At 40.0% G+C, this 24361-nt stretch overlaps 1 protein-coding gene across 3 annotated transcripts in view; it reads left to right on the plus strand.

Annotated features, from left to right (window-relative positions):
• The window catches only part of trrap (transformation/transcription domain-associated protein), a 109620-nt gene that overhangs the window by 76429 nt on the left and 8830 nt on the right, over positions 1–24361 (plus strand). For all 3 annotated transcript variants that reach the window (XM_066663185.1, XM_066663186.1, XM_066663187.1), the window contains exons 60-67: positions 516–616; positions 3318–3519; positions 8365–8526; positions 12735–12825; positions 13229–13428; positions 15052–15313; positions 22201–22426; positions 22877–23094. In XM_066663185.1, the coding sequence (XP_066519282.1) occupies positions 516–616; positions 3318–3519; positions 8365–8526; positions 12735–12825; positions 13229–13428; positions 15052–15313; positions 22201–22426; positions 22877–23094 (1462 nt within the window). The remainder of the gene's footprint in view (positions 1–515; positions 617–3317; positions 3520–8364; positions 8527–12734; positions 12826–13228; positions 13429–15051; positions 15314–22200; positions 22427–22876; positions 23095–24361) is intronic.

Below are 24361 nucleotides of genomic sequence, written 5' to 3' on the forward strand. Positions count from 1 at the left end.
TCGTTAGCAGTATGCTATTTTATTGTAATATATTAGTGTATGGGCAGTGTGAGATGATAGGGCTGATTTTTTTTTTTTATTATGATGGCAAATTATGATGTTGTTGGTGAAGGGTGTGATATCCTTAACAGCATCAGCATGTGCATGCTTGCCATTTCAGGAACATATTTGTTCACATTACAGACAGATGAAAGTCACTGATGAAAACTGTGAATCCGATCTGAGCAAAAAATTGCAATTGATGAATGACGCTTGTAATGTGAACGTAGCTAAAGTTATTTAAATATTTATGAAACTTGAATAACATTGCATAAAACTTAAACTTGAATTTCTACTAAATTGTTACTCCTTAGTGATTTCTGACCATGCCCTAGTCCTTTGCCACTGTTCATTTTTCATATAGTCAATAAGCATGTATTACATTTGGCACCCAGTGGGCTAGTGCAGAAATCATATTCTAAACCTGAAATGCAATATTTCTTGAAATTCTCTCAACTATCCTACTGTTTGGTTAGGGGCTGGAGGTGATCGAGTCCACCAATCTCAAGTACTTCACCAAGGAGATGACCGCAGAGTTCTACGCTCTCAAGGGCATGTTCTTAGCCCAGATCAATAAGTAAGAGTTGATTCCCAGCTTTGAAGTGCCTCCCTCTTTGTCTGCTCATCTCCTCTCTTTCTCTCTCTCACTTTATTGAGCTAACTCTCTCTTTCTCCTTCACTCTCCCTCTCTTTGTCTTTGTCTTTAATTGACATAACTCAGGCCCTGCTTTCTCCATTTCTCCACTCTTTTCATTAAGCCCACTTTGGATTGACATTAAAGGATTGGGCTGATGGCCCGCGAGGCAGCTTGGTCATTAAGAGCTCACGCTTGAAAATGAACGCTTCCTGGGAAGAGGTGTTTTGGAGAAGATAGATAAACAGCTGTGTGTTTCTATTTTCCTGGCTAATGATCACTTCTAAAACATTACACCAGTAATGAGGTCAGGGCAGTCGTTAAGAGTCAATATGAGTGGATGATGAGTAGTTAGCCTTACATTCTGCATCCATGCATATGGATAATGGGTCTAGGCTCTCAAATGATGATTGACGTCACTGGTCACTCATAAAGTGAATTTTCCTGTGTCCACTTAAGGTTGTTCTGAATCTGCAACTCGGTGAAATCTGCACATGGCTTAACAAGGTTACTAAAAAACTAAATTGAAATATTTTGCATATACAGAGTAATGGCAAATTGAGTATTAATGCTAACAGTTATTAATAGTTATGAAATTCAAGAAAGAAAAATACTGTACCTGTATTAAATCGTGTATCATATTTAATTGTATTTCATCTAATTTGGTTTCTTTATTTATACTCATATAACATCCTGTAATTGTGGTAATATGGAACATTTTAAAGTTTATAGCATGATTATTAACACTTCATATTTCATATTCAATTCATATGTGTTTGCCATTATTACACATCATCATATTCATGGATTAATCAGGAAAAATCATTGTTTGGCTTCCAGAGGTTACTTTTAAAGAGCTAAATTTAGTACAGTCTACAACCCTATTTTCTCCAAAACAGTTGGAATTGCTATTGAGACTTTTATTCCCTATATAGTACTGAAAATAGTACCTCAAAAAATGTGTGTGTGTGTATATATATACACACACACAAACAAACAAAATAATTATTTGTTTGTTTGTTGGTTTTTTTTTCAGTTGCTATGGTTCAGAAATATATGCTTATATAAAGTTGACAGAAGTTATGCTTGAATTGTTGCCAAATTTCAGTGGTCAGCCCCTCTCGATCTTTAATTCTGAACGTGTTATACACAAACATGTCACTGACCTGTTACCAATTAACCTAATTTATGTCTTAACACACTATATTTTGTTTATAATTATTACTGCTTGGCAATATATTTTCAAGTGTAATGCAGGACTTGTATATTTTATATTTTCAAAGCAATACTATTGCACTGTTAATGAAAGAAAAGGATTATTAGGGTGTAGTTACAATTTTACAGCCTTAAAAATATTTGTGGCATTAATAATTTGTTTAATTTGTGCTGGTAGTATGTCAAAGTTGTCTACCCTAATTTTGTTTCTTATTGTTCTGTGTATTTTAAAATGTAAAAGTTGAGGATGCCTCAGAATACCTTCCAGTGCTTATTTTAATACCACCTTCCCATCTATCTTCATCTTCCACCGCCCCTATTGTCCTGTCGTCACTAGTGGGGCTCTGTGGGTCCCGGGCCTCACTCGTCCTCATCATGGGTTAAATGACAACGACCCTGGAGGGCACTGTTGAATCAGGGCGGCTTATTAAATATACAGCTCCAAATAATTAACTCAATAGTAATTTGTCGAATCTCTGGGATCAGCAGAACTTTCCCCAGCTTCAGCAGTGCTTAATGTAATCATTGCATGTTCACTCCTCGCGAATATTAACAGGGGGATTTGATAAAGAAATAGCCCAGTCAACGGGAAGGTTTTCGACACTTGACTGGGCAGGAGGAATAGCCATGCTTTTTTTATGCAGAACACAGAATGTGGCTGTGTGTACGTGCATAGAGACATACGCCTCCTGTCCAGAGGAGAGTAAATGGTTCGATGAATCCAGACTCCCCTGGTTCCATCACAATCAAACTCAATCCTGTTGCATGCCTTATACTCATTATACATTACCCAATTATAAGCAGCTGGCCCGGGAGACATTGCACATGGGTTTTGTAGTTCGAGACTTGTTTGTACCATGGCAGTAGTGACTAAGGCTTTAAGCAATCCTGCTTAGTCGCTTCACAACTGTTTTTAGTCTCTTATAAAACCTTTTAAGAGCTCCGCTCTGGACACATTCTAAAAGCAGCTCCATAACAGGCTTGAGGAAAGCGGAATCACTGGGGAGAGGCTCTCCAAGCTGCAGAATGGCTGATGAAAGAAAATATTGGATTCTGTCAGCTAATATCAGTGAGACGCAGGTCCTCTTGCCAGATTTCAGCAAGCCCATAGCTTCTTGTGTAATGAAATTACAACACACTTTCGTATACATGAGTATGAATTTACTGCCACAGCGTCCCTGTTTTGCAATATGTGTATTGGATTGTTACCAGTTCCACATTTTATTTGGGTCATTACACTTCATTGATTCCGTAGAAGGCTCCTTATACAGAGATGTGCTGTGTCTACAAACTATTAGTTAAACATGAGCTCACTGGGAAGTTTCCGTGTTGATAATCAGTCAATCTATGAAGATTCATCTAATAAATGAATATTGAATTTTTCCTCCTCCCCCTCTACACCTCTTTGCAATTCTTTCTCTCTCTGCAGGTCTGAGGAGGCCAATAAGGCTTTCTCTGCAGCTGTGCAGATGCATGATGTGCTGGTGAAGGCCTGGGCTATGTGGGGCGACTACCTCGAGAATATCTTCGTGAAAGACCGCCAGCTGCACCTTGGTGTTTCTGCCATAACCTGCTATCTCCACGCATGCCGCCATCAGAACGAGAGCAAGTCCCGCAAATATCTAGCCAAGGTAAGAGCTCTTGACTTGTGACAGCCTTTTCACTCCATTAAGCTTAGATCCACAGTTGTACCTTCGCCCCGGATGTAGTACATCAGCTAAGACATGTTTGTTTTTGTTTTGGACTAGAGCTATTATCTTAATTAAATTAACAAACCTTTTACTTCACCAATTAGTGTTGTGGATAAGTGTTTTGCAAACTGCATTCCTTAATCATTATGCACTTGACTCGAGCTACACTGGCCTGTAAATAAACATCAACTACAGATGCAAAGGTGATTTCTGACACACTCGCTCAGATAAGAATTCTTTCTGGAGTGTGTGCTATGCATTTCTAAATTTCACCACTTAGGAATTGTTTTTAGGGATTGTAAACATTTATATACAAAGTATATATGATTTTGTTTAATCCCTTGGTCGTTTTGAAGTGCCATGCAAACTATACTATTGTAACCCGTAAGAGCCTGGACTCAGTTCATCATAAAGTTGAGAAAGGTGACCAAGGAAACAACATGAAACTCTTTTTTTTTTTTTTTTATTATTATTTTTTTTTTACATTTCGTGCCGTATCCGAAACATAAACATCACAACAACAATCAAACAACACCATCTTGATGCAGTTTGAGGCACTCTTTTTACTGATTATTTGCCTTATAGCTCTGGTGCAAACATAAAGAAGAAAACTTGGTGTTCTAAAAATAAGAAGCGATAAAGAGGCTATGTGATAGACTCAGTGCTTTTGCAGACCACGTCCACCCACAGCTTGTAGTGTTGCTCTTCTTTCACATGGTTAAATGCCCATTCTCACTTCAGATTCCTACAAACCTCACACTGAGAAAGCCCTGTAACAATTACGCCCTCCCCATAGGACCTGGCTAGATCCCCCAGCAACACCCAGAGGTTAAGAGCTTAATTCCACCCCTGTCAGTCCAATCTAACCAGCTCTCTGCAGCCTAACCCCCGACTAACACCCAGACGCCTGCCTCAGTCAATCAATAAAGTACTGCTATCAGCAGGTCAGGAGCAGGCAAGAGAGACGCCACATACACTCTCACACACTCCTCATGTAAGCAATCTGTCTAATCATCAATGGGCTATCACACCAAATCTTACACCTACAGTGACCAGCATCTGTTTACCTTTTTTTTTTTCTAATCCTTTGTCAGAGAAATGGGTCTGCACTACAGCTATTTTGTGATATCTGCTCTGGCTTTATTATTATTTTTTTTTTACAATTATACTACGACTCCAATAACCCCTAGAATAGGTGTTAAGAGTGATGTCAATCCAAAGCAGATTAGAAACAGCAGTAATTTTTCACAGATGCTAAATTTGTGTGGCTCTCATTTATGTTAAATGTAAACTCGTAAATATAAGAAAGCAGAAAACGCATTTGTTGATATTAATGGTCTTATGAAAGCAAAGTGTTTTACTACTTTAACAACTTTAGGAGGCAGCAGTGAGTAATGTTAGTTTGTTTAAGCTCACTGTGTCTGTCCACACGTCCTCACATGCAGGACAGCCAGGTTATCCACTATCCTGTGTGTAGTATTCCCATACAATTAATGAAAAAAGACCAATTGTTAGTGTCTGCTATTTATTTGTAAATAAATCGTGCGTTAATTCGTTTATTGTTTGTAACTACTTGTCCAGTTCACATCATCACAAGCCTATGTTTTAGTGGAACAGCTGGAACAGATTATCCTAACAATAACTCTGCAACTAAAACTATATTTTTCATAAACAGACGGTCTATCCATTCATTCTTCATCTCCATAACATGGCTGTGGTTGAGGTGATTTGATTTTATTGAGAAATGGACCACAGATAATGGCTGTAATTAGATTATTAGAGCTGATGTGCAGATGTATATAAATGTTGTGCACATTACAACATTCTTCTGGGTGAGTGCTGTTTGCTTGACTATGGCGCTCCCACTGTCTATGTGCTTGTATTTATTACTTCATGAGACTCTTAAGAATAAAAAAAAAACATTCTGTAGAAGGATTTTTTTTACTTTTTGGCCAGATCCACATAAGTATAACTGTCTACAAGTGCAGCTATTCTCTTTATAAAAAAAGAATAAAATTGACTTTTGATAAAAGAGGTTAGGGAATTAAAGAACAGGGATTCCGCTTACCAGAATGTTGTAATACAGAAGCCTGCAGAAGTACTCATACGCATAGTAAAACCAGCTTGGTGTGTATGGTGTACCTTAGGTTGTATGTACAGGCTGGCACATAACAAGGACATTTGATTACGTTGGACGCACTTCTGGCCAAGCGTGTACTATGCAGAGCTGCTGGCACAGTTTAGAGGTGATAAATGAGAATAGATGCCCAGTGATTATCAGTAATTACCCTCAAGCTGTGTGGTCTGAGTGGCCCACGGTGGGGTTCAACAGTTAATCTCTCCATCAGCCTCTCCAGGGATAGCGCTTCACCTGCGATCAGCCCCCAGCCACTGCTTCCAGAAGCTTCTAACAAGCACTCAGATGTTATGACTCACAGTGGAGTGAGATGGCTGCGATATGATTTCACAAGCCATTTAACGTGTTTTGTGTGGACGAGAAATGCTTAAACGTACGTTAGCTTGGATCGCTAATTCAGATCATAATGTGGAGATCAGAGTAGTGAGATGACTCTGACTCATATTCACTGAGCTGTGTGAACATGTAAATGAGCTGTCATTAGAAGGCCAACTGGTGCCTAGCTTAGACTGCTTGATGTGTTTATAGGTACTAATCCAATGTAGGCAGGCTTTACAGTATATTAATTTAGAATATTTTGGATTAGAACAAATTCCTCCCACAGTCCAAAAACACACGTTGCAGGTGAATTGGCGACTCGAAAGTGTCCGTAGGTGTGAGTGTGTGAGTGAATGTGTGTGTGTCTGTGTTGCCCTGTGAAGGACTGGCGTCCCCTCCAGGGTGTATTCCCGCCTTGCGCCCAATGATTCCAGGTAGGCTCTGGACCCCCCGCGACCCTAAATTGGATAAGCGGTTACAGATAATGGATGGATGGATGGATTAGAACAAAGAAATATTTTGCATTGAGTAAATACTTATGAGTAAAATGAGAATAGTTATTAATTATTATTATAATCATACACAAGATGGGATGTAAAATATCCTAGCCAATCCATTAGAGCTTTACATAGGGCCCACCACATTCTCTACCTACCTGCAGCCACAAAATTCCTGTTGAATCCTACACCTTAAACCTAAGGTTGCTGTGGCTGTTTATGATCCAATCAGCAACCAGCTATCCTTAACAACTACGGTTACTCATTGAGCCCAGCCCAGGAGTACTCAAACCACCCACTGTATCACTAGCTCTTCACATGGGTCATTAGGTAGGCACCTCCTCTCGTTGGTGTTTTACTGAATTAAGCCCACTACACCTCAAGAAGGCTCAACAGTGAAGTCTGATGTCCCAGACCCACCTCCCTCCAAGCCAGCTTTACATTCCTACCTTACCCTTTACCATCAACAACCATAAATCAACACGGGCCTCCCTGGAGACTAAAGCTGTACCTAGCCCCACTGGCACCGTTAATGCATGCTCAGTGCCATTAGTTCCATGTGAACTTTGTGCTACATCACCAACAATCCCAATAGCACTTCTACAGTGCATTTCCTTAAGTAATCAATGCTCTCCTTATCCACAACCAATGACTAGACCTTTCAGTTGTTTCTGATAACACCTTCACAGCTGCCCTTACTTTCCGGCTCCCGATGCCGAACTGCACAAGCAGGAATGTGGCAGACTTGGCTACAAACCCCTAACACTTATCTCCACCGGTCTTACCTTCCACCCACATTTCCTCACCTTAACCGCCAAGTCCGCCTAATTCAGTTTCTTCCTTTCGAATGCTTCATCTACTGCATCCTCAAATGGAACTGTTAACTCTATAAAAAAAACTGTCCGTTCATGTCTGGTCTCAGTTTATTTAACACTGCACTCTGGGACCTGCAGCTTTTTTCTTATGTTCACCAGCAATTTCCAATCTCATGCTTCACCTCATCTACCAATATTTGTAGCCTGCGCACATTCTTGAAAATAGCCCCCCACCCCCCATGCACAAGCCTAACAGTTTTATTGCTACTGCCACTTGTCAATGCGTTAACTAGCCATTTGCTGTCCAACAAACATGCTAAAACCCTTAGCACCTGGTTGTCTTCATGTATACTGACCCTTATGACAAACTAACTTTACAAGCTGATAGAATATGCTTCAGCGTGCCAACCCCTGTACATAATCCACAACTAGGGTCTTCACCCACCCACTGTCCAATATTATTAATAGATTAATAACTATGGTTTAAATGGTTATATAAAAAAAATAGGGATTCACTTTTATGGGCACACTGTAGTTTTATGTTTAATCATAAATGGTACCCAAAAAAACACAATTAAAAAGAAATTGCACATAGAACTTAGCCACTAACAGGGGAGTAGCTTTTATATTTTCAAAAATATAACAACCTGCAGAGTCATAGAGACACATTTGAAGATTTTTTTATAGAGCGGGTGCTTCTCATAATCCCAAACACATTTTGTAATGTTGTGGTCTGGGTTCTGTGGTGGTCATTCCATTGTTGTGAGAATGCCAGAACCTTAGGGTCTTTTAATTTGAATTGAAACATTATCTACAACTGTTTCACATTCATGTTCTGGGCTAGCATTCATATTTAGTGAATAGAGAGGCTTACATAAGAGTTTAGAATGCAGTGGTAATTGTGCATAATCCAGATTGCATTTAGAAACCAGTTTATTTTATAAAATAAATTCAGTTATATAAATACTTTTTAGGACATGCATCTGTTCATCTCTTCACTGTTTTTTTTCTGCCCCAGGTGCTGTGGTTGCTGAGTTTTGATGATAAAAACACATTGGCAGATGCAGTGGATAAGTACTGCATTGGAGTGCCACCTATCCAGTGGCTGGCCTGGATCCCCCAGCTCCTCACCTGCCTGGTGGGCTCTGAAGGCAAGCCTCTACTCAACCTCATCAGCCAGGTGCGTCCCTTCATTACACAGCAGCGCTTTACTCCAGTGCTGATGTGTCTGAGTGCCATATTCACTTTGTTTATTGGGCAGACTGAGTCAAGCACTTGGCAAGGTGTCTTGCCATGTTAAATGAAACAGAACAGGCCTTTTGTGGTGGGATGTGTTCTGTTGCGTTATCTCTCCACACATTCGCAGGTGATCAAACTCAGGGGCTGTATGGTAGTCTGCTCATGTAGACATGCACATCGCAAACCTAATCAAGATTAATTTCCTTTTGTTCGCTCCAAAGGGGACGGGCGCTGCTGCAAATTCAATTTATCAAATTTATAATTTTATTGCCCCCCCCCATCACCTCTTTAATTATTTATGCAAAGCATTATTATTGAGTTAATATCAAGCATTCTGAACCTGCAAGAAGGGAGCACACAAATTAAATGAAGGGAGTAATTTGCCTTCCTTGATAGAGTATAATTTCTGAGCCATTTAAAAAGCACCACGACATCAAAGAGCAGGCGAATGCTCCAGGGGCCACTTGTCCCTCAGCCAGAGTGAGCTTTTATGCAGGAACTATTTTCATCACAGTACAAATTCTGATATTTGAACTCTTAAGTACTTTTGATACCCATGCTCTAAAGGATTTGTGTTTTATAGCAACACATTTACATCAGTGGTTATCAAACTATGGTACCACGGGTGGTACGCAAAGCATTCAGAGGTGGTATGCCAGATAATGTGAAAATCTACTACACTACTCCACACAAAGGTCCAAGTTCTCATTAGTCAGTTTAAGTCAAATGTATTTGTCTTATCATGTGGGCAAATATCAACTTAAAAATCTGAAACTGTGCATATCCATGATAAAGTATGTTGCCACCACATTTTCCAAATCCAAGGAACATCTCTTGCTTGAGGACTGCAGAAGCAGGTAATCCATTCAAAATTGGCGAAGAGATGACTAGACCAAGTTCAAGTAACATAACAAAATGGAGCTAGAGCTCTGTTTATGGGCGTTTTCACACCTGTAGTTAATTTTGCTCGGGCCCAAATCAGTTAAGAAGTTTTTTAATCTTGGATTTCCTTGGTTTCCTTTTGCTTTGGTTTGTTTTCACTCAAGGAAATATCCAAGTGCACCAAAAGGCATCCACACAAACCATGTGGGAGAGTTCTTGTCATTGGTTGGGACCTGAGTGGCAGTGGAAAGAAAGAAAACGCAGAAAGAGGGACCTGTATTCTGAACTAGTGCATGTTTCTACAAAGCACACCTGGTTACTGAAGGGTTGCCCACTGCATACCCTTGATAGTTGGGTCGGATCAAGGTCTGATCATGTTCTCGAAATGAAACACACCAAAATTTGTTTCTTCATTCACAACTTCCCAAGCGAATCGCACTAAGGGTGAAAAGGGGTTAAAATTTGTGCATGTGGGGTAAGAAATACCCATATTAATCATCTGTGCTGAAACCTGTGGAGTACGTCTCATCAGTGCATCACTACTTTTAAGCCCATCTGAAAAAGTCAGTCTTTTTCAAGCCCCTCCTTGCTCTAGATGTTTAGCATGCAGCTGGGCCTCTCTCTCCACTCATGAACAGGTAAAGCGGCACAGTGACTCTCTTAATCTCCCAATTTCAGCTCAAACGCTCTTACGCGTTGGACACACTTGGCTGAGAGATTAAGGCCACTTAAACCGATAAGCACCAAATGAAATGGAAATGTTTGCGTGCCGCCATCTCAATTAACAGAGTTGTCAAGGCAAGTTTGGCTATAGAGGGTTTTCTTCCTCTTGAAGGACATTTTGAGTTTGATCTTAAGCCCTGTCACTGCATGCCACTGATTGAAGGCTGAATGGAGAGACTCTCCATGCTGAAGTCAAATCTCCAGCGTCTGGAGCACCTTTATCTCAGCCCGCTGAATTATTTAGCCCCTCGCTCTGGTTGGCGGGATGTTTTAAAAACGCTCAGTGAAAAATTGATGAAGGTGATCCATGGGGGTACTTGCAGATGAAACAGAAGCAAAGAGAACCCAACACATTTGCTCACACACACACACACAAACACTCCAAAATATGACAAGCTGTATCTCCAATTATAGGGGTGATCTATTCCCCTTTTTCCTCTTTCATTTTTAATGTGCTACTTAACAAGCTCTTAAAGGCAGGCCTCCTGCTCTTTACAAACACAAAAGCCCAAGCTCTGAGGTGTCCCTTTACTCCTAAAGGCTACTGCGTACCGTGCTATCGGCACTGGCTCGGATCGTGTGTCCACTCTAATGGCCTGCTGCCACTCAGGGTGAGGAGACTTGAGAGGAGCAGAGGGGCTACAGGATTAATGCTCCGTCTCTTCTGCCTCCACTATCAGTCTTCATAACACCCTCTCACACACAACATTTACACCACATGATCCGGAAGAATAGGTGTGGGGGTACACTGGGGACGATAGATTCACATTGACTTATTGCTCTGTTTTCACTTCATGCTTCACGTTAATGTGTTGATGATCCATCTGAAATAATAGCGTCTCACAAATATCAATAGCTTTTGTTGACCTCAATATTGCCCATTGTGTTTATTTTTGAGTTTGTATAAGCCAGACTGATCATCACCAATATTTTTGCCATTCAGGCCATTCTGTTCTGTTTTTGTTTTTGTCTCCCCTAAATTCAAAGTCTGAATATGAATACTAATCACAGTCTGGTCCTGATATGGCAAAGAACTGAGAGTTTATTGCTGAAATCTATACCGTAGTATGACTTCAGCAACACACTGCATTCCTCAGTTACACTGTGGTTGTTTCTGCCACATTATACGCGCAGCTAATTATATTCCAAGATTATTCATTTGCATTATTTAGGCATATGTGACATGGACCTCTGCCTGGGGCATTGACAAAAAAGGATGTTTGAGTTTTGGGGAAACTACACAACAGAAGTTATTTTGACGCGTCTATCTCTACTAGTATATCATAAGAATGTAAGAATGATCATATGCATCATACAATGTCAGAACAACTGTCGCTGTGGTGGTACCCTCAAGGGTACATGGACTGTACCTTTAATTAGGGAACATTTTTGTGCTTTATTATAGTATTATAGTTGTAGGTTTATAAAATTGTGGTGTTTTACATGACAAGTTTCTTTGCCATGATTTGTATTATGTTCTCTTAGTTTCCACAGTCCTGTAGTGAAAGATTACAAATATACAAAGATACAAAATCTTCTGGAGAAGATAATGTAATATGCACAACTGGACATTAAAACTACCATTGTAAATTTTAAAGGTACATTACACTGTTTGTGCATTTTAGTGACCAGTAATGTTCTGAGTGTGTACAAACATGATGATCATGCCACCAACAAGTCAGGAGCCCTAAGGATTTGGAATTTTGGGCTGGTAAATTGAGTCACGTTTATTTTGTATTTCCATCAATTATTGCCATATTACATTCTTTTGCCATATTGGCCATTCGTAATTAGGTTAGACAAAATGAGCTGTTAGCAGCATCAGCTATTTCACAGTTCCTCCCATGACTACTTGATGTCCTTGGCCACACGTTTACTCCCTTCTGCTGACAGTGGATGACAAACAGTAGCATATGCAGTGAGGCAGTACCACATTTGCATTACAGCTGCTTAGACACAAATCAGATATTTGTCTGATCTGTATAAGTCAGGACAAGCGTATGACTCGTGTTCACACTTTATTGAAATAAATTCACATCTGTGTCATAGTTCGGGGGTGGGGCAGGGTGGGAATGTGCCAAATTAATCTAATAGAGGAAGACGAGAGGGCATGTGACTTTTCACATGTATGAGTAAATCTGGTAGAGAGGTGAGCAACTGGTAAAATTGGTTTCTGACCTTGAGCTCTGATTACACCTCCAGATATTGTTCTTAGCTACTCTAGTGTAAACGTCTTAGCTGGGCTTTTTGATGAATAGGCTTCGTCCAGTTCTGAGGCTGATTTCAAGGGCACGGCAGATGTAGACGGGAGAGAGGCCTGTCCGGATTTGACAAGCTTTTACCGTGTGTCATTTTGAGCCATGGTTTTAATCTCCCCTTGATGTTTGTCCATCTCATTGCTCCTTTCCCCCATGGTTTCATTTTCATAAACCAGTGCTATCACACTGCAGTTTGAAAACATGTCAGCAGCATCTCTCTGCAGCTTGCTCGGGCACCGGTTCTGCAGGGACTATCTGAAGTGTAATCTGTGCCTGTTTTTCTCAGGTGGGACGTGTCTACCCTCAAGCTGTGTACTTTCCCATTCGTACTCTCTACCTGACGTTGAAGATCGAGCAGAGGGAGCGCTACAAAAGTGGTGAGCTAGCTGATGCTACTTTTTTTGGATTAGAAGAAATTAATCAAGCATTTTCTTGTAATTTGTTAATAAATTGTGACTGAACGTAGCAAAAGGGAGTAACTATTTAGGCATACAAGCAGCCAATATTGTGTTTCACGTCTGTTCTAAATTCAATTCTTTTAAAATACAACCCACAAGGGGTGTTATTCAGTTCTTTGTATTACAACTCTGGGACTTAGCATGCTTGCAAGAGAACACTATATGTCTTATTTGTTATGTTAACATAACAAACCTGAGAGATGACACAGAACAGAAAACAAAAATATTACGTTCAAGTTTTCATGGACCATGGTCCACATATAAAGTCTGCATATGTGAGTCACATTGAGTATAAACTTATTTCTCCTTAATATCTCCTCAGATTCTGGTCAGCAGCAACCAAGTTCAGTGGGGACTCAGAGTCACTCTGCTTCAGACCCAGGACCCATCCGGGCGACGGCGCCGATGTGGCGCTGCAGCCGCATCATGCACATGCAGCGCGAGCTGCACCCAACCCTGCTTTCCTCTTTGGAGGGCATCGTGGACCAGATGGTGTGGTTTCGAGAGAACTGGCACGAGGAGGTGAGAACCACCAATGGTGGAACGCATTTATTCCCCAAGTGCCACTGTGATGAATGTGTTTGTGGTATGAACCACATACCTGCATCAAGCTTTCCCAGAAAATTTGATGATGAGTGAATCTGCATACTCTTAACACCGTTGCATCTGCAACCTTGATTTTGACTGAATTGGGTTAAAATTTTGGGTTCTGGGTTTCAAAGGGATTAAGCCTACTACTAATCACACAAACAAACAGCAGTTCAGCTGGAAGGATAACGTGCAAGTCCTGGAATTATCTATATTTTTTGCATGAATGGCTTCCAAAGCACGATTGCATATTCAGATGAGCCATAGGAAATTAATCTTCATTTTAATAAAAGGAGGTACTGCCAAATTTATATTCAACTGGTGGTTTAAGCAATCAAGAAATCTGATGGCAGTAAGACTTTTTCGTGCAGAAGTTTTCATATTTCGGTTGAGTTCACAGAATGATGTCTGCAGAAATCTATAGCAGCCGTCTGGCTTCGTCAGGTGTGTGGTCAAAATAATTCTGCTGTTGCTGACATAAAAATCAAAACAATATTTACAAAACTGTATCATGAAAATGCAGCTAAAATAGTTTTTCCAGTATTTTATTTTATTTTATTTATTTATTTATTATGTTTTTTTTTTTGTTTTGTTTTGTTTTTTTTGAGAATTTTAAGCACTATCGGCAGAGCTGGATGGTTAGTTTGCGTTGTGATTGGACATGAAGGATGCAGCCAAAAGCATATTTCAATTTCAAGCATATTATTCAATAAAAAAAAATCCAGTTGGTGTGTTTGTGTATGCGAGAGAGAGGGAGAGAACTGTCAGATGGATACAGAGTATCTTATTTTATTTTATTTTTTTAAAGATTGGGTTGACTTCAAATTTTGCATACTTTTAAAGGATGCTGTGGTTAAAGAAATATGCTCAAATACTGTTCTATAGAAAAAGAAGCAAATATGGTTTCTGTTATTTTGAATAAAACCCTTAAATCTAAGTGTTAAATGACCTTGTAGCTGCCTGTACCTGGCTATTTTTGGAGGGCTAGTTGGCCAGATGAAAGCTGACACAGGCGCTGAAGCAGGGCTCAGTGAGGCTGAAAAGTGGTTTTGCAGTGCTGGGGGAGGCTTTTGCTCTGATGCTAATCGGGTTGTGGCGAGCGGAGAGTTGTGATTGATGGCTGTGGAGAGCGAGGGTGGGGGTGCAGCACTGGGAGATGGGCAGCTAGTGACAGCAGCAGATGCACTGATATGTTGGAGCTGGACAGGGACGTCGGGGACAGTGGATGCTTTGTCCTGCGGGACACTGCCCTGCACCTGGCAGATTTGGGGGATGGAGAAAAAGCAGAAAAATAAAGGTGGAGACATTGCCAGATCTGGGATTGAGGGATGCAAAGAATGTTTTTAAAGCAGCACTTTTGGGAAAAAAAATTAACCACTGTGACTTAAAATTATGCGTAAAAATAGACAAAATTACAGAGACATTTTGAGTTTTTTTCCAATCTATGGCTTTGCAAGATATAATAAAGGGTTGGAAAATGGACTAACATCTACTAAATCACTTACTTCCCAAATAAATGCATATTTATTCAAAGTTCCTTCACTTGTGTTCCTTCAGGTTCTCCGGCAGCTCCAGCAAGGATTGGCTAAGTGTCATTCTGTGGCATTTGAGAAGAGTGGAGCAGTGTCTGATGCTAAGATCACACCACACACGCTGAATTTTGTGAAGAAGCTGGTGAGCACGTTTGGTGTGGGCTTGGAGAACGTTTCAAATGTCTCCACTATGTTCTCCAGTGCTGCTTCAGAGTCTCTCGCCCGCCGGGCACAGGCCACCGCCCAGGACCCCGTCTTCCAAAAGATGAAGGGCCAGTTCACCACAGGTTAGAAAACACAACAACAAGTTTCTACAAACACTCATTCAAGTGTTTCTACTTCTTACTTTTGTAATGGCACTTTTCCACTTCTTGTTACCTGCTCAGCTCAGCTGTCTTGCTTTTCCACTAGCCAAATCTGGTACCTAGACCTGGTACTATTTTTAGTATTCACTTGCATGCGGTTCCAAGCTACCCGATTAGGGACTAAACGTGATGCGCAAACACTGCATAGCGCTGATTGGCCAGAGAGACTTGTCAATCATCACGAAATGCAGACCACCACCAAAACATAACCATCTATAAAATCTTCAAGCTACACAAGAGATCACACTTAGTTCTCATCTGACTCACAGCGGCAGCTTATAAAATTGCACCCTGACTGGTTGCCGACAAAAAAAGTTCCAGCGAAAGGCAGGCATGTGCAGCAAGGAACGACAAAAAACTCTATTGGTCTAAGAGATTTGGGGGTGGAGCCATGTTCACTCACAAAAAAAATAAAATAAAATGTGAACACATGACAACTTAACATTGCTTAAAATGACAGCAACCATTGTGGTTTCCAAAGCTTGTGATTCCCATTACAGATGGGATTTTGCAACGTCACCAGCTACATTTCTTGGTAGGGCAAATCCGACCAGGGATGAAAACACATTGAGGCATCCCGTGCCTCATCAAATAGGTACCATGCAATGGAAAAACACCATAATTCATAGTCCTAAGACCTTACGTGGCCACCGTCTTAGGGCTTAGATTGTAGGTGTAAATTCTGGTATTTTGGTTTGTCTATTCCAGGTGAATACTATATAATAATGTGCAAAACTTCAGAGAACATTCATTTGTGTAATTACCCAGTTCACCTTGAGCTGGAGCAAACTAACTACCATAAAAAAACCTGGTAGTCCACCAAAGCTCTAATCATCTTATACACAGCTTTTGTTTTTTTGGAAGCTAGGCACTCTTCTCCTCTCAAGTGCTCCTCTTGTTTCAGATCTGAAATAAATCCACGTGTTTTTTCCATTTTGAGAAAACAGCACAGGTTGTGGAACTGTCAAGAAGCTGTAACTGATAAATCTGAATGACAAATGTAAATTTTTGTTTTAGTTATGAGAAGTAGGAAATGCAACCAGTTTCTGTGGGGGGGGGGGGCGTATACAGTAACTCTTCGCTACTTTGCAGGTTTTTTGGCCGCTATATCGCAGACTAGATGCCTAAAAATGTCATTTTCTTATGGTGTGTAAATTAAAAGTATTTTTTAAAATGATTTACATGTATTGGGCTAGGCCTGTAGGTCACAAAATATATCATTTACAAGTATTTCTTACGTACAGTACATGTATTGTTCATGACCACATCCGAGTGAAATTTACTTACGCTAAATCACAGCTTAGGAATTACTCTATTAAAGAAACTGGTAGGATATCACATGTAGTTCCAGCTGAAAAACATTATAGAATGACTGTTTAATGCAAAGGGTGGGTTGTTAACAGTACAGGGAGTGTTTTAAAAGTCCAAATACTCGTTAAATACATAAAAAATAAAATCTTTCCTCTTCTTCTAACTAATTCGTTTTTCGTGGGTGGTCTTGGAACGCATCTTCGGCGAAAAATGAGGGATCACTGTACATTATAAAAGCAGAAAGCCAATCTTAAATTATCAAGACACAAACCACAACAAAGAAACAACAAATACCTTGTTGACTGATTTATGGTATAAACTTGAATACCAAAGCATAACCTATTAGGAATGCACAGCAAGGAATTGGCTAAGCCTAAAAAGAAAAAAAAAATCCTGATCAGTGCACTCTCCATGACTATTTATGGATATGTAATCGCACTTGAAAGCAGGAAATGAACTCTGGAGCATTTAGTCATGTTTGTCATGAATGTGGTAGAACCTAAAGGGAGCTGTTTATGAATCTCCCTGAAGCGTCTGATCCGAATATGAGCTCCTACGCCGAGTTAACCACTCGCTCCTACATCAGGTCTGGCTCAGGAGATAATTGGGGCTGTGAACCATATGATTAGATTTAATGGGTGAGGGAGAATGACTGGAGGATAGTGCGTTTGGGTGTGTGTTCAGGTGCTGTTGATTGCGCAATACTAGAACTGCTGAGTTAATTCACCACACTCATTCATTGTTTCACATTAGATTTCACGGATTAGAGCATTGGCAAGAAATGGATTTATTTGATCAAAATTTATTAGGTATTATTTTACACTTTTTTTTTATTATATTACACTTTTGTCTAATATAATGTGCACACTTAAATTGTGATAATACAGACTTGTTTACACTTGGGTTTGAGTTGGTTAAACGATTAACTGTTTAACTGTTTGTGGTAAGCATAAATAGAGCACTATGTCTATAAATCCTGAATGTCAGAAGCTCCCTAAAATGATTTTTGGGTGTAAATGTGTTTCGGTGAGGGCACTTTTCAGAGACATTTTTTATTTATTTTTTTGGTACACGTTACACAACACCTGGCACCTGGACAACACATGGAGAGGAATGTGAGTGTGTCTAAACAAGCTTCCTGTCTGCCTGCAAGCCTCCACTCTGGAAAGCAGAGCTCATGTCTGTTTGGGAAGCATGGTTTACTAGCTCTACACTACAGGAAGTGTTAGGCGAAACATGGCTTCTGTTTTACCATAAAGAAAGGACTTGGTTGTCGAGGAACTGTTAGTCGATTAATTGGTTATAAAAATAAACATGAATTTGAACTCGCTTTACAGCCATTTAGTTTGGTTTCTAAATGAAGTAGTTCAGTGTAAAATGTACAAATTCAAGAATACTTTGCTGCAGAATTATTAAAGAAATGCTCTGAATGATCTGACTGGATTAGTCACAGTAGTGCAATGTAGACTATAAAAAAATAGAACATTATTTTTTTAAGGCATTTTTAAATTTGAGAGCTAATTTTATTTTGTAATTTGAGTACACCATATGTCCAAAGATGCACCTATTTTATGCAGATAAGGGTAATATTCAAGCAAATATTTATATTTGGGCAAATATATAGAAATTTTGGGGTCATATTAAATCAACTAAGACAAATATGATTAATAACACAAAATATTGTAATTAATAATTATTTTTATTTGACAACTCTCATTTTACTCAGTTGCATTCCAATTTCTTTCCCCCTCCGACCAGTATAGAGTTTTCTTTTTGGTGTGTGTGAGAGAGAGAGAGAAGAGTCTTGAGGGACTACATGTGGAAGGTGGGTATAAAGCAGCTGTTGTGCCAGCTGTGTGTGTGTGTGCAGTGGGGCGGAGCCGGTGCCCGCTGTGCCTTCCTGGCACCGCCCTGCTGCTCAGAGCCAGTTACAGCACAGGGGCAGCCAGGCAGAAAGCTTTAAAATTCTCTCGCTCTTGCTCTCACACTCCCCGTCACTGAGCTAGACTCTGTGCTCCTTAAGGGGGACATGTGAACCAGAAAATATAAGTTTATGCACATGAGTACCCACACTCACACCACACATCATTTGGCACTCAAAAAGCCTTAAATCCAATCACACCAACACACCATTTGCATGTGTTGTTCTGTTTTGGACAGACAGGCCGATGCCGTGGCCCATGTCTAATATAGTTCAATTATTTTTGGCTTGCCTTTTCTTTTAGGACAGGGGTTGGGAATTATTTCACCACATGCGGCAAAACTAATACCAGGTTGCCACCACAAATGTGGGCATGGGAGGGGACCTTAGCGTTTTAACAATCTAAGAAAGATCTGGCAGGCAAAATATAGTAATTCTGAATCATACCCAAGAGTTTAGAGTTCCATTCGATATTTGCATTAAAATGAATTGTAATTTAGTTGTTATTAGGTCAGAGGATTTTGGTTGTCCATAAAATCCAGCCTCTAAGGCAGTGCTGCTGAAGTGGCTGCAGTGCTGGGCTTGGCTCTGGCGTCCCAGCTGCATTCACTCAGCCCTTTTCACTGATGGAATTTAAAGCAGCTAAGTCGCCAGAGACGGGGGGCAGCCAGACAGACGCTGGGGGGATTTATAGCACTAGACTACCTCCGCTATCCACCTGATATTAGGTGAAGAAAGCTTCCGCCTTTGCTGCTTTGCTGTGCACAGGTCAGAGAGCAAGGAGTTTGTTTTCTATGGCTCTAGGGAGTGCCAATACCCTCCAGACCTGAGAGCAACGCCAGGGAGCTGAAATAGCAGTGTGGACTACGTCTACAAACACACACTCACCAGAAGGCTTCTTGAGGGCAGCGTGTTTATCAGAAAACAGCTTGCTCTGCCTACACGTAGTAGCGGAGTACTGTTATCCTAAAGACTTCTTGATTTAGCCACAAGCCAGGCTGATAAAGAACCTCTGCACAGTTCTTCACCAGGGATGCCATGATGCACGTTTGTGGGTCTGGTGTAATCATAGATCTAGGAAAGTTTTATGTTTAATATGGTGTCTCTCATCTTCCTCTTGACAGTACCTTATAGATTCTCTATGGGGTTTAGGTCAGGTGAGTTTGCTGGCCAATCAAGCACAGTGATACTGTGGTTATTAAACCAGGTATTGGTACTTTTGGCAGTACGGACAGGTGCCAAGTCTGGATGGAAAATGAAATTCACATCTCCATAAATCTTTTCAGCAGAGGGAAGTATGAAGTGCTCTAAAATGTCCTGTTTGACCACTGTGCTGACTTTGGACTTGATATAACACAGTGGACCTACACCAGCAGATGACATAGCTCCCCAAACCATCACTGATTGTGGAAACTTCACACTAGACTCAAGCATCTTGGATTGTGTGCCTCTCCACTCTTCCCCCAGACTCTGGGATCTTGATTTCCAAATGAAATGCAAACTTTACTTTAATCTAAAAACAAGACCTTGGACCACTGAGCAACAGTCCAGTGCTTTTTCTCCATGGCCCAGGTAAGACGCTTCTGGAGTTGTCTCTGGGTCATGAGTGGCTTTCACACAAGGAATGTGACAGTTGTAGCCTGTCCTGGATACGTCTGTGTGTGGAGGCTCTTGAAGCACTGACTCCAGCAGCAGTCCACTCCTTGTGAACCTCCCCCAAATCTTTTTGGCGTGGCCCTTTCTTGACAGTCCTTTCAAGGCTGTGGTGCACCTTTTTCTACCACACGTTTTCCTTCCACTCAACTTTCCATTAATATGCTTGGATACAGCAGGAGGCAGCCTACTGAACCAGACTAAGGCACAATTTTAAAGACTTAGCAAGCCTTTGCAGGTGTTTTGTGTTGATTATTTAAATTTTCTGAGATAATGACTTTCAGGTTTTTATTGGCTGTAAGCCATAATCATCAACATTAAAATAAATAAACAGTTGAAATATATCTGTAATTAATCTATAAATCTTTGAATTGAATTAATGAAATCAACTTTTTGATGATGTTCTAATTTATTAGGAATGCAACTGTATTAAAAGTTAATGATGATATAAAAATGTAATGTTACATAAAATGTCCAACATTTTTGGAAGAAAATAACTAGATAGAAATAAAACTTTACTTAAAAAAATCAGATAGTCAGATAGAATTACACACAACAAGACAAAAAGACTGCAACAGGTTCTACACATGCAGGTGTTGGTAGACTTTGTCCATGATTTGCTAAAATCATTACTCAACATTTATTTAGCACTGAGTATGCATGTAGAAATTCCCACATGGCCAGTTACACAAACAAGCAAACGGGTGAAGAACAGACAATAGACTGGCAGATATTAGTTATGCTTGTTACATAGGAAATGGTTAGTCAAGGGTTCTTTATTAAAGGCAGTTTGTGGTTTCATAAAAAGCAATGAACACATCAACCTTGTTGTAAATGGTTCTATAATGTTCCACCTTCTGTAGTAACAAAATCCTCACCCTTATGACTACTTTGGCTTTTCTTTGTTATATCTGCTAACAAAATTGTTACACTTTTACTTTACTGTTGGTTAATCAAAACTGACAACTCTGTTACTGTTCATTCATAGGTATTTTCTATTTCCTGCTGTTCTTTTAAGTACCCGAAAAGTGGAGCGATAGGGAAAGATTACAGTCTTTGTCTGGTTCTGGAAGACTAATCATCGTGGGTGTTCAAATGGGAGGTGGTTGATTTGCTTATAGCAAAATGTCACACAGAATAACTGACATTATTTCAGGTGTCGTAATGGCAGTGAGGGTTCTTAAAATGGCCCATCAGTATGCACGGCAGATTCAGCTCCCTGGTTTTACTCATAAGTTGACTGACAGCTCAGCACAGCAGGCTCTGGGATTATAGCAGCTACTACCAAAAAATTTAAAGACATGTAAATTGGGTAAGCAGGTTTTTCGGGTTGTGAGGATTGTCACGTCTTTGGTGAGATGTTGACAGTCTGGGGGCTTCATACAAAAAAACTCCAACTGAAATTAAATGGCAAGCCCTTTCTCTGACAGTGTTTCATGGTTCTATTGGAGGGGCACAACAGAATTATGAAAGTGGAGCAGGTTTTACCCTATTTGATAAAGTTGTGCCCCGGGGTTGTCTCTAAAATTGGGAACATTGCGTATGTTCAACTGGCACCTTCCACACCTACCTCCTCAGCTTAATGCACAATGTCATTTAGAAGTTGAATTGAGCATTTAATCCTTTTTCTCTCCTCGTGGTGCCCCCGATGTTATCGGCAGCCTCACATCACAAGAGGAACCTGCGAGGAAGTACAGCGCAGCACTTCTATTTCCTGATCCATAGATAACAACTCTCTCTCCCTCCCTCCCCATTTCTTTCTCACACTTGCCTCATATTTCTCCCTATGGTCTCCGCCACCATCTCCCCTCTTCCTTTACCTGTCTCTCTTCCTCTGGATTCCTTGCAATTGTTTCTGAACAACCAATCTCTCCTCCCCTCCTTTTTCTTTTTTGCTTCTCTATCTGTCCTTCTCCTGGCACAGATTTTGACTTCAGTGTTCCTGGCTCAATGAAGCTGCACAACCTCATCTCCAAGTTAAAGAAATGGATCAAAATCTTGGAAGCCAAGACCAAACAGCTGCCGAAGTTCTTCCTGATCGAGGAGAAGTGCCGTTTCCTTAGCAACTTCTCGGCCCAGACAGCCGATGTGGAGATCCCAGGAGAATTCCTCATGCCCAAGCCCACACACTATTACATCAAGATTGCCAGGTGAATACAGATTAGACACCTTCTACCCACACATACAGTCACATATCGTAAACATGTCTTTCGGGTGTTAAAAATTGTTTAAGAAAACTTTTTTCCCTAAGAGAATGGAGAAACAGTAAGTACTATAGAACCTTTAAATTATGCTGAGAGTGCTTTTTTATTTGATTTTAAATTTAGGCCAAAAAATGCATTATAATATTTACTTTTCTGAATCGTCAGCATTCTCTCATTAAAGTAGCCAGGATGAATTACACAATGTATTATACAACCATTGAAAGGCCTGAATAGCACCAAGCTACATTTGTGTAACTTTTGCTTTTGTCATTAAACATAACTATAAACCAAAAAAATGTTTCTGTTCTGAATCCAACACAATATAGATGCAATTTCCCATTGGAATACGCAGTGTCTTGCAGTAGTTAAACCCCCTGCCATTGTTCTGCTTCTCAGGTTCATGCCCCGGGTTGAGATCGTCCAGAAGCACAACACAGCTGCCCGCCGCCTCTACATCCGTGGCCACAACGGGAAAATCTATCCGTACCTGGTGATGAACGATGCCTGTCTAACAGAGTCGCGCAGAGAGGAACGCGTGCTCCAGCTTCTGCGCCTCCTCAACCCCTGCCTGGAGAAGAGGAAGGAGACCACCAAGAGACATCTCTTTTTTACAGGTACCACAACCCACAGCACAGGCTAAGCTATTTTGCTGAGCATATCAGCATGTAGCTATAATAAACAATAGTAATATAAGTTACAGATTGTTGGCTGCATGTGGGTTTGTTGATGTGTACAAAATGTTGTTATACTTAATATAATTTTTTATATTTCTTTTATAAAATAATAATAAATATTGAGATAATAAAGGCAAAATTGAAGTTGCTACAGATTACATGCTCGTTTATGTATGTACTTCAAGGTCATCAAGCTAGATTTATAACAATAGTAAAATGGCATTAAGCAGTGGTCAACAGTAACAAATGTAATTTGTTAACAATAGTAATTTGTTACTGTAATAGTAATTTGTTACTGTACTTAAGTAGTTTTTTGTGTATCTGTATTTCCTGTAGTATTTTTATTTTGGAGGACTTTTTACTTTAATTTCACTGCATGCATAAAAAATTACATTTTAAAATGAAAGAACTGCACAATCATACCAGTCAGGTTACGGTGTAGTGGGTTGGCCTTGGCAGAGCTGTCCAGTTCCAGTTTGCCAAAAGGATGGATGAAAATCTTAACATGCCGCAGCACCCCTTGCCCTATTGCCATGCATACTTTTTCTATATTTATACAAATCCTTTCCATGTTTTGGATAATTGTTTATAAACAAAGGCCTACAAGGATTAGGGTTTTTTTTTTAATCTTGTAACTAAGTTGCTAACAAATCTTAAACCAAAACCAAAAAAAGCTTGTTTGCTAAATGTAATTTCACATCTATTCGTTTCTACCTAATGGACAGTTTGCCTTCAGTGTTTTATGATATGTTTAATAGATATCGGTGTCAGACTAATTAATATCACTGTATTAAAATATTGGTGTACCAAGAGTGACTTATCTGAAATGAGTTGATTAATCAAGGGTCTTGTTACAAAAATGATAATAGGACATTAGAGCCATAATAAATCAAAATACTTTTACTTTTTATATTTAAGTACATTTGAAGGCAGGTACTTTCATACTTTTACTGAAGTGAAAATCTAAACAGAGGACTTTTACTGGAGTAATATTTTACCTGGGGTATCTGTACTTTAACTCAAGTACAGGATTTTTGTACATGCAGAAAAAAAAACATGAAATGGGACATAAGAGTAAAGCTAGGCTATACATTATTAGACATACACTTTTAGCTATAAAAACTTTTCCCCTTCCAGACAAGAACAAGGCTGAGGTTGTGCCATTCTAAAAATATTGTATAGACCACCCTCCCACAATACAGGGGTT

The sequence above is a fragment of the Hoplias malabaricus genome, chromosome 3 (genome assembly GCF_029633855.1).
Source record: "Hoplias malabaricus isolate fHopMal1 chromosome 3, fHopMal1.hap1, whole genome shotgun sequence".
Lineage (NCBI taxonomy): Eukaryota > Metazoa > Chordata > Actinopteri > Characiformes > Erythrinidae > Hoplias > Hoplias malabaricus.